Source organism: Harmonia axyridis, chromosome 1, assembly GCF_914767665.1.
Source record: "Harmonia axyridis chromosome 1, icHarAxyr1.1, whole genome shotgun sequence".
In the NCBI taxonomy this organism is placed as follows: Eukaryota; Metazoa; Arthropoda; class Insecta; order Coleoptera; family Coccinellidae; genus Harmonia; species Harmonia axyridis.
The window spans coordinates 66,852,415-66,864,091 of NC_059501.1; the positions used below are offsets into that span (position 1 = coordinate 66,852,415).

The 11,677-nt window shown below is 33.4% G+C and overlaps 2 protein-coding genes across 2 annotated transcripts; one reads left to right on the forward strand and one right to left on the reverse strand.

Annotated features, from left to right (window-relative positions):
• Positions 1-2,272: 2,272 nt before the first annotated feature.
• LOC123686710 lies at positions 2,273-4,688 on the forward strand. Its single transcript, XM_045626951.1, has one exon. It carries the CDS (start codon positions 2,681-2,683, stop codon positions 4,109-4,111), a length of 1,431 nt encoding a protein of 476 aa, XP_045482907.1. The 5' UTR covers positions 2,273-2,680; the 3' UTR covers positions 4,112-4,688.
• Positions 4,689-6,841: 2,153 nt separating this feature from the next.
• LOC123688677 lies at positions 6,842-10,902 on the reverse strand. Its single transcript, XM_045627301.1, has 3 exons — positions 10,615-10,902; positions 9,025-9,266; positions 6,842-7,095 (listed from the first exon to the last, which is right to left on the reverse strand). Exons 1-3 carry the CDS (start codon positions 10,884-10,886, stop codon positions 6,878-6,880), a joined length of 732 nt encoding a protein of 243 aa, XP_045483257.1. The 5' UTR covers positions 10,887-10,902; the 3' UTR covers positions 6,842-6,877.
• Between the last annotated feature and the right edge of the window lie 775 nt (positions 10,903-11,677).

An 11,677-nucleotide genomic window follows, 5' to 3' on the forward strand; every position in this document is an offset into this window, starting at 1 on the left:
CCTGTGAATTGGCCTCCAAGATCTTGTGATTTAACACCGCAAAACTACTTTCTGTGGGGCTATGTGAAGTCATTGGTCTATGCGGATAAGCCACAAACCCTTGACCATTTGGAAGACAACATTCGCCGTGTTATTGCCGATATACGGCCACAAATGTTGGAAAAAGTCATCGAAAATTGGACGTCCAGATTGGACAACATCCGAGCCAGCCGTGGCGGTCATATACCAGAAATCCTATTTAAAATGTAATGCCACAAGATTATCTTGCGGATAAATAAAATTCATGTCAATCGAATAATCCATCGTTGTTTTATTGCAATTTAAAGTTCTATAGCTCTAAAAAAAACACCATTTATATGCCAAATTTCTGTAACGTCTTCAAGAATTTGTACGACAACTTCATTCGGAAAATGGTTCTGGGATATATGTGTGATGATTTCTGATATTCAAATATTTGTGTTTTTTTTTTACTCTTTCTCTTACTGTGAAGTGTACTCTCAACTGATTATTTGATGTGATTTTGTATATTTAGATCTGCCTATAGGCCTAGCCTCAGCTCCTATCTATGGTTGATAATAATAATAATAAATAACAAAACATATCAATTTAATACTCCAACAAAATCTGATGAATAGGTAGGTTACAGAGCTTTGATTTTTTTAAAAGTACAGTACAGAAAAATGGCACACCTTTTAGAACCTATATATACTTTGTAAAAATATTTGATTATCATCGAAAATGAGGATCGGTAAAACGACCCTTCGAACGAGTCACCCCTGAATATAGCAATCGACACGCGAAAGGATAAATTTCATTAATTATTCCTACTGAATACTTATCATTATGCAGTTTACACTTCATGAAGAAAAAATGGGAAAATAGGAATAGGTTTCCCACTATTCTCATACGAGTACCTAGTCTTAAAATGTTTCATAAAATGAAAATTGAATTAGTGTTCCTTATGATCATTGGTGCCATGTCAGAATTGAACGGGTCCGTATTATTTTCAAGGATAAAGGGCACCTCTTCCTTAGACTTATCCTTAAGAGAATGCATCCTTACAATAGGAAGTTACTTTTTTGATAACAATAAAGACATCATTTATTTGAGAAACAGGGGAACGTATGAAGGGCTGGATATAGGCAAAGGTGAGTAAACCAAGAGTGTAATTTCTGTTATTTATTCATCTTTTTACATTCAACAGGCAAATGCTCAATTAGAGTTGTAAACAGATACAAATACATATATGAAACTACTGAAGGAGGAGATTCTCTCCGAAACGTCTAATTTAATATCTTTATATGGAATAAACACTATCATTAGAAACCTGACACGCCCAATAAAGAAAAATTTATTGAATACATTTACAAATGTATAACAATGCCTCTAGCCGTCGTCAGCTGAGGTGATTTAACTAACAAAGCTAAAAAAAAATCAGTTTCTACTTAACAAATTGTTTCCTTATTTATTTATTTATTCACAATAAATACAAGTGAATAATTTTAATCCATCAACATATCCATAGGGCGTCAATACATCAGTAAATTCTAGTTCAAAGCAATTAAAATAAGTTTCATCAAATCTATAATAATTAAAAGTAAATATAAATAAAGTCAAAATTTATAATAAATTAACATTGAAATAAATTAAATGAAATCAATAAATTAACGTTCAAAAGAGGCTGAATCTTAAAACATTGATAGTCAATAATCGAGTATAAGACAAATATTACATACATGACAAACTATTCAAAATGGCTAATCCAAAACTCACTCATAGTGTAGAAGGCTTTTTTGTACAAAATTTTTTTAATTCATGTTTCAACCTATTTTTGTTCATAACTTAACTGACCAATAGAAGAAAAAATACATCAACTGAGGGGAAATCATTCGCTTCTGCAGATGGATGCCACCGGACTGTGAAAATGGTGTTGAGTACCTACTAATTGCAGACATTGATTCTAAAAGTTCATTAGTACTTACTATCTACCCAATCAGTTTGTTAAACCTACTCGGAAACTCCTTATGAATTATTCCCAAGGAATATTTACGTGTATTCAATTCTATTTCGACTACTAAAGTTTACTAGTAAAGAAAAAATAGTATAGTTTCAGAATAAATGCAAAATTTGACTGAAATTAAAATACACAATTTATAACTAATTACGGTGAGAAAGCAATAAAGAACATTTCGAAAGTCACTACGACGTTACGATCGTTTATAAAAAACCTGTATTCATATGTAAATTTATTTTTTGGTTAGTTGAAGAAATATTCTACGAGTTGGTTAGATGTCATCTAATATTTGCAGTGTTGTTTCAGACTTCATTCAAGAATCTTTCTTTCAGCTTTGAATTTCTCATTTAATATTTGCAGTGTTATTCCAGACTTTATCCGAGAATTTTTCTTTCAGCTTTGAAGAAAAACTTCAATCGGACCTTTTACTCTGCTGATCCACATTTCGTGTCTGAGATCTTACGTTGTTACGACAAGTGTTATCTCCTGGAAGTTGGAAGTTACGAGGATGCTGTATCAGTATTCCAGATTATCAAGCGAAAAAACTGCTGGAATCCAAATCAGAAGATCTTCCTCTTCTCATCAATCATTCCTGCCAATCTGTCTGATCAATTCTTCCATTTGATCAGTCTCATACACAAGAACGTACTTAGTAATGTTATAACCATGCTACCTAGCGTAAAAAATGCACCCGATCTTCGGGTATACCAATGGGCATCAGAAGTCAACGAGAAATGTAGCAACACCAAGTACCCACATTTTTTCAGTTGTCGATTTGGTAACATATCAGGTCTTCAAGAACGGTTCAAAGGTACTTCTGTTTGTTCATTGAAAGTTAAGGCCATTGTATGGCCTCCTTTTATTCTCTACAAAGGTGAAACTCTTTCAACCTCCAACATTGAACCAGTTGAAAAACATCTAATGGGTGGTGTAGAAGTGGAACTGATGAATTTGTTATCAGAGAAGTTGGGAATAAATGTTGAATATTTCCCATCGTATAAAGAAGATTGGGGTAGATCCTTCTTCAACGGTAGTACAACTAAATCTATGCAGGAGCTCACAACTGGACATATTGATATAGTAATAGGTTCACTAACAGCGACTATGTCTAGGTATCTTCTTTTCGCAATAAGCTCATCTTACATTGATGAGGCACTGATATGCTGTGCACCTTTTGATGATAGTTTCGTCTTCAACTTTATCTTTGAAGTAGATGTTATAATTTTATGCATTCTTGTATTGATAACATTTTTGATTTGGTTCACAACAAAATTCGATAAAAACGAATTACAGATTTATAAAAGGTGGCCTACAATCTTCCTGAATAATTTCGCAGCCATGTTTGGAAATTCTGTTAGTAGTTTCCCAAGGACTAAAAGAGTGCGAATTCTTTTTTTAATGATAATTATATTTGAGCTCTTTTATATGGCTTTTTACCAGTCTTTATTGACAAGTAATTTATCTAACAGAAATCTCAATCAAGTAATAAAATCAGGGGACGATATCCTCGACAAAAACATGAATATCTACTCCCATCCAGAAAACCGCCGCTTTATTGAGGGTCCAAAGGATGAAATCACAAAAAAAATATCGAAACTTTGGATTAACTGTGAGAATGCTATAAAATGTTTGAATTATTCGTATGAAAGTAAAAGAGGAGTTGTCTGTCATGGAAAAAATTATATGAATTACATCCTTCAAAATCATCGAGGAAGAGGTCGACCATTTTATTGCTTAAGACGTAAGTTTATTTCTTATCCCGTGGTTATGGTTATGCGCAAAACCATTCCTTTCAAGAAGAAGATAGATAAAATAATAGGAAGAGCTTTAGCTTCAGGTCTTGTGGATAAATGGATGTTGTCCTTGTTTTACAACAGCACCAAAGTGTCTTTCATCACGCCAAAAAAGTTACTTGGCATATTGGGATTTTCAGATTTAGAATCTTTTTTCTCCAGTATAATAATTTATTGGGTATTTGCTTGCTTAGTTTTTATGATAGAGAAATTATTTCATTATTTATTAGAGTTCACATCAGGAAAGAGACGTGTTCACATCTGCTCTGATGAGAAAAGTAGAGGAGGGAGTTCTAATGATTGAATTTAATTTGCCGAAAAATTTTCGTGTGTGGTTGTGCTGTTATTTCTAAATATATAGTTCATTTCTCCACGTTTTCCAGTTTTGTATCATCTATATGTATCGATTCTTCGACGTTACTCATTATTTTGGTCTTTGCGGTTTTTTCAAACCGATCTTTTTCGAAGAATCATTTAATTGTTTTATTACGTTGCTCAAATCTTGTATACGACTACTCATTATCGAAGGTTATTCAGATAGGATCCGTCGATATTTATGCCTTTTGAAAATGTTCTCTGAAGCTAGACTGAAACATTTTGGAGATATTCGCCCTGACATACTACCCTATTCACTTTGATCTTTTCTGTTTTTAAATCTTCGTTTATCGTAACGGGAAAGGTGGCGTCTTTATACTTGGCTTTCAAGAAGTTTGTTTACCATGCATCTATTCTACCGTCGTCCATAACTTGTAGGAAGAGGGATCAATAGAATCGAACGCTTTGTTATGTTATATTCCCTTGTCTTTTTTATCAATATTCTAATTACTTGTAGCTATTCTATAGTGCTGGAACCTTTTTTATTCTACCGGCTGGTATGCGTTCATTTTCAGAGCCGTATCTAGGTACTATTGCCTATATATATATATATATATATATATATATATATATATATATATATATATATATATATATATATATATATTGCCTGTGGCAATATATCAGACAGCGCCCCCCATTTTCGAAGATTTCTTTTCATCCATTATATTTTCTTATATTAGTTATTCTGTTCATATTTTGAGTCATATATTTTCGTTAAAGTTTTAAAATAATACACAATATTATACGGGGGTATATGAATAGTTTGGAAAAAATTCAGGGAGCGATTGCTTGTTAAAAAATTGGGTGGGCCTTTTTTTTGAGCCTCCAGATGGCGAGAAGTCCTTCTTAATTTATGAAAAGTTCATGGTTTTTTTTTACATTTATTTTATATTCGTACCAGTTGTCAATATAGATATTATTTTGACTTTCGCCTATTAGATAAATTTGAGGTCGAAAATAATTCCAACCTCAATAATTCAGGCGTATTACCAGTTGAGTTTTTTTTCTCAAAAACCGTGAATTTTAGCAAAATATTACAAGAGACATTATTCTTTGAGAAGGGATCAGTCTATCCGAAATTATTTTTCTTATTGTTAAATATGAATAAAGGAAAAGTTATTGCGAAACAAGTGCGAGGGGTGGCTTTTTCTACCGCTTGGAATCATAAATGAACCCCACCAACAATTTCTTTAAAGGTCTTTTGTTTTCAAAAAAAAAATTAAAGAAATAAAAACTGTATATATTTACTTATTTTATTGAAATCATTGAAATACATATTTCATATACATATAAAGAGATAATTCTTGAAGAACAAAAAACCGATCGTTATAAAATTGAAACAGAGAAAAAGAAGCCGCACACAAAAATTAATGTTACCGTTTGTCAAGAAATACCAACAAGGTTTCCAAAATATAAGATTTCAGAATTAGTACATTTATTGCACTACGAGCACGTCTATGTCCGAGGTTTATTATTTTCCATTATCTATCCGCTTTGTCGGCGTCGCTTTCATATCTGCCATCTGTGATTTTTGCATTCGTCATCGGTATACACTTACTAGTTGATTTCGTTTTTTGTATCGCCTGGTGCTCCAGTATTTTTTCTTTTGATATTTTTGGGCGCCCCTACGAACCTTGCGCTCGTGGCAAGTCCCACCTTTGCCACGCCCTAGATACGGCACTGTTCATTTTATCGGTTAGTCTATTGGTTATTATCTTGGTGAGGAGTTTATGGATAAGGCATAAGACGCTAATTGGCCGATAGTTTTCTGTATTTCCTTTTTTGAAAAGCAGGATCACTTCTGCTGCCTTGCTACTTTTTCATTTGCTTGAGGATGGCCTGTATTTCCTGCTTAATCAAACTTCACGAATAATTATCACCGGAATAATTAATTTCATGAACCAAATTATGTTGGATCTTCTAGCTAGATGAAGATAGCGGATTAGGCGGTATTTCTCTTTCTGAAATCAACAAACAACCAGTGGCGATTCGAGACAGATCAGAGTCACGGGTTTTTCAGCTATTTCACAATTTTTTCGAATGCCAAGATGAAGTGAGTTAAAAATAATCCATTTTTACTTATGTATAGTAGTAATAAGCATGAAAATATAATGATTTAAGGAATATAAAATACAAATAATACTGAAAATATAACATTACAAAATTTATGGAAGAATTCAACATGAAAAATATCTACATAAAAATGGTCTAGGGGTCACCACGAAATTTCAAAGGAAAATATTCATTTTTGAAGAAGATTGGAAAAACTTTTGAAAAATAATATATATTCTCAAATTTATTGTAATAAGAAAAAAATAAAAATAAATTGTAAATGAACATGTGTAATCAAGTAATTCTAAATTACTTATCTCTAATAGATAGATAAGTATCTATCTAATTCCCTTCATCTCTAGTTAACTTAAAAGTAGCCTATGGTCAACACTATCAAATGCTTCAGAAAGATCAACAAACAAATCATTCTTGTCTTCAGCTTTGTAAGTATACCCTTTTAGAACGAGATAAACTTATATAAGAAAATCCAAAATAAATGTAATCATGCAACGCTCAGATGTTGCAAAACTCCAATCGATTTTCGGATCGGTATGTAACTACTGAATATTTGAAACTGTGATTTCAAATATCACGAGTAATAACATAACTGCAAGTTTTCATTTTATTCTATGTGAGTATTTTAAATTTTACTTGATTTACATTTATTTCTCTTTTTGATGTTATATTTAATATGCTCGTACAAAAATGCTAAGATAGATATGCTGATTCCGATAGTATATAGAGTGAAGTGAGAGGTGAACTCAGTGAGTTTCACACGTTCAATGTTCTTTTCATTTGACCTGAAGAATTGTTTTCTTTTCCATAGGATGTCCCTCAACCATTTTTCCATCAAACCAGCTGCAAAGAAAGTTTAAAAAATAATAATCAATAAATTCATTTCAACTCAAAACCTCATTCAATAAATTGAAAGACCTTTATATCTAATCTAATAAATCTAATTAAGGACGGCAAAGGGTTAAAAAAATTTGATTATGAGAGTTTCAACGAGGTTTTCATTTCTGCCAAATTTCGTCCCAATGCTACCTCATTCAATGAATTAAAAGCCTTCAATACCTCTCAAGTATGGCGAAGGGTTAGAAAAATTTGATTATAAGTGTTTCAACGAGGTTTTCATTTGTGCCATTGCCATATTTATTATATTGCCAAAAATTTTCGAATTACTCATTTACCAGATATACACAAAAACAACGAATACATTGTTTTCAATATGACAATACAAAAAAACGAGCTATTATAAATAAAATTGTTGAAATTAAAAAAAAAAAAAATAGTTGTAAATATGTAGGCTTGGTTAATCGATCGTCTAGAGGTATGATTCGATTACCTGGCCTTTAGTCTTTTTCTCCGTGACTTTGTTGGATTTGTAATAATTCAACTCTTTTCAATTATTTACATCTATTCACAAAGCCACACTTATACAGTACAAACTCAGTATTGAGAAGATCCTAATTACGTCTTAATTACAAGTTTCTCACTACGGAATTGAATTTCGTCTTTAACTCGTTTGTTGATTACTCGAAACGTCTTCGTTTATCACGTCTTCGTCGTATTTCAAGTTTTCGGTCGTCTCGTCTCTAACTCGTCTTAATTTAGTCCGCGAACCGTCTTTTCGTCTCACGTCTTAAGTTGACCGACCGAACTTGACTCGTCTTCGGCTTAAGTTGAACTGTGTCTCTGCCGATTGGAACTTACCCTGTCTCGAATATCGACCTCCCTTCTTTCGGCTTGACCACACCCTTAGGGAAAGTACCATCCCCTAGTCCAATAAGAATTTTGCCGTACCGCCCACAAAGATCTTCGCGGATTCCTGGAAATCGAGTATTCTCGAAGGACTAGAACCTGATACACAGATGTGACACATCTGGTACGACCGTGTTGTTCTCGAACTTTCCCAACCCCCAGTAAATCTCTTCAAGATTTACAACTCCATGAAATATCTTTGACACCCCGAAGAATAAAACATCCTTTTTACATTATATGTACAATAACAATTCGTTCCCAGAAAATTCATTGAAACTGTCATGCCCTCGACACTTGAAGAAATTAATAGGTCTCCAAGCATCCGGTTGACCATCTCAATTATTTACAGGGAACAATAACTGGATCCTACAAATATGAGGTTGAAGTTGAGAAATCACCATTACAGAAGTTCTTTAGACTAAGTGAACAAAGAAAAAAACAGCCACGTAATTGACAATTAGTGTTCTATGGTTGACAAGTAAATGTTAAACAAAATCTAAAAAAGTATCATATATCTAATTAGTGCCTATACCAGGATTTTAATAAATATGATGAAATTTCATCATTCAATTCAGTGATTACAAAAAAACAAATTCCCTTTTGGATGATAAAATTTCCCAAAAAGGGAAAATTCCCTGCAGTTGGGAACACTGCATGTACACCTTCCATCGCCATAATAGTGTCTTTAACTCCCATGCTGTACCGTCCTTCCGATAAATGCGTAACCCATGACGCCATCTCTGTAGCAAGCAAAGAGTCACTCCACTATCATGAGTTAATGCAAAAACAAATCAAAATTATCGAAGTGTTCTATAAGCTTTGAAGGAGTCTATCTTGATAGGGAAAAAAAATTCGAGGAGAAATTATGAGACAAATTATTCTTATTTTTGGGTAAGGCATCCGCTCAAAATGAATTTATATGTCATCCTGTATAAAGAGAAATGAATGAAAATATGGAGGCTGCGCATAAATATCAGGAACAGAGCATAGAAACTGTTAATTATTCGAAAAAATTAATAAACTTACATGCTTGAATTCTCATGATATTCTCGTTGAACGATTCCACAAATGGAGCACCTTTTCGGAACAACCAACCGTGCGTTACAATAGACAAGGGTTCCGGTGTATAATTTACTTCGAAACCATAATTTTGTTTGTAATTGGTTTGACAATGATGTTGTAAAAAAGATTGTTCACCTGCAATTGCTGTTTTTTCATTGAATACCCTAGGAATTGCTGAACATAAAATGCTTATGTTGAAGAATTTCCTGAAAAAAAAATTAAATTGATGTTGTTGTTAGACATAAGTGAATACGCGTAAACCCAAGATGAATACCAGAATTAGTTACCAGAAACTTTACTCTGAAGAAAACTTTATCGAAGATCCTGATTTTAAAGCGTGACAATGCTCGACCCCATGTTGCGGAAGTGGACATTCTTGGAAAATTTGAAATGAGAAGTCCTACCATACCCGCCGTATTCCTCCCTCGAACTATCATTTGTTTCGATCAATGGTACACGGCTTGTCTGATCAGAACTTCCGGTCTTATGAAGAAGTAAAAAATTGGATCGATTCGTGGATGGCTTCAAAAGATGACGAGTTTTTTCAACTTTTTTCAATTCTTACGCTGCCCGAAAGATGGGAGAAAGTAGTAGCCAGCGATGTATAACTAGTTTCTTACAATAAAGCCTCGAATTTTGGAAAAAATGGCGGAAGCAAAATTGTACGTCTATACAAAACACTCGTCATTGATAAAGAACCCATATTATGTAAACTTGTGGTTGAATACAATTCGGTAGATTAAGCTTTGGAGTTTTGATACCTGGGGTGCAACTTATCCACAGTCAGAATAGGACGAACAAAGTGAGAGACCAAGCATACAAAGCCATCAGAAGAGCTAGGTCACTGAAAGAACTGATATAGAATATCAAGTACATGAATAACAGACCTAAAATACGATATTTATAAGATCTGTACTGATATACGCTATAGAAACTTGAGCAGATAATCAAAGAACAACAGAAATGAAAATCCTCAGAAGTATAGCAGACTACAATCTGAGAGATATGAAGCGAAGCACTGACATAAGAGAGGTAAGTACGATCGAGGACGTGCTTAGATTGGGAAAAAGCATCGACCAGAATGAAATGACCACGTAAACAGAAGGATGTAAGCAGGCTAGCGCAAATTGTGCAGGTTTGGCGACCTTAGACTAGAGGACATTCAGACAGACAACCCAAGGGATGAAAAGATCAATCTCAAAAAACAGCTGAATTGGAAGTTACAGGTTAAATTAAGAGGAAATAAATAGTTATGAATTGGCTCTTGTTTAATGTATGCCTGTGATTAAGAAATTATTCGACTAAAATGGTCTCACAAAACAAGAGAAAATATTTATTATCCAACTCAATTCTTGCACCAAGGTATTGAAACAAAACAAGAAAAACCAAGAGACATAAAATTTTCAGAGTAGGTTTGAGAGTGCATATTGAGTTCATCAATGATAAAAATTGAGGGTAGTTTCGAAAAACTGTATAGCATTTCCATCCCTATATTGAAAAAAATCATTCTAAATATGATTGTTTTATATTTTGTTGTCATAGTGACTCACTTACTCTTTCATGTTCCTATAATTCCTCCTACCAAATATCAAACCCAAAAACGGTGTTTTTTCTTGTTCCATTCCAATATTATAACCTTGCTCTGCCAGTTCGAAAACATTTCTGTATTTCTCAACTGGTGGATGTATAATTTGACTAGATAAGCTGGATTTGTAAATTGTATTGAAGGCTAAACAGCCAAACATCCAAAAAAATAGAACTAAAAGTACTGGAGTCTTGACGTTTTTGGTAAGGCAAGCTGCGAAGACGGGTTGTTCAATTATCATACGTGGAGGTACCTGAAATTGAATACAATTTTATGCGATCTAGTTTTCTGGATATTTACGGTATCTGGTTGCTAAGTACGCTGAAGCGTCTGTAAGCAGTTTTACTGACGCCTCTTTAGGAGTTACCGATGTCTCTATAATCAGTGGTGGTCCTATAACAATTTTTAGGTGATGCGAGATCTAAAAGTGCCGTCCCTTTGAATACAAAACTCTATTGTGTACGATTGAATAATAATCAAATAACTACTGTCATTTATGTTGAATCGTGACAAAGTTCGTTTAATTAGCTTATGCGAGTATATGTGATGTGAAAGGTTACAGATGAAAACTAACAACAACTTTTTATTTAATGTTATATGCACACAATTTTGAATTAGAAATAAAAATATTGAAAATAACCTACATATGCACTCCTCTCGCTTTAGTGCTCGCAAATTTTTTTATCAAGTCGCAATAATTCAACTTTTGGGCGATAGCATTTTCGATAGAAGACAAAATACCAAGATCGGACGTCTTTCTTGATACATAGTAGACTGTAGGTGTGTTTTGATAAGTTTTAATGAACTGAAACTTCTGTATACTTTGGCGACAGTTATGGGAACATTTAGCAAGATTCAAAGCTCAAAGCAGATAATACTTTTGGATCTGTGAGTTACGCCTTGCGCAAGTATACTGCTCCACAAGAGTTAGGGATATCGTATTCAATTGTTTTGAAAAGTATGTAATCTTCGAGAAAATCACAGTAAAATCATTTAAAACTCAATAACAACTTGAATCGATCCAATAAAAAT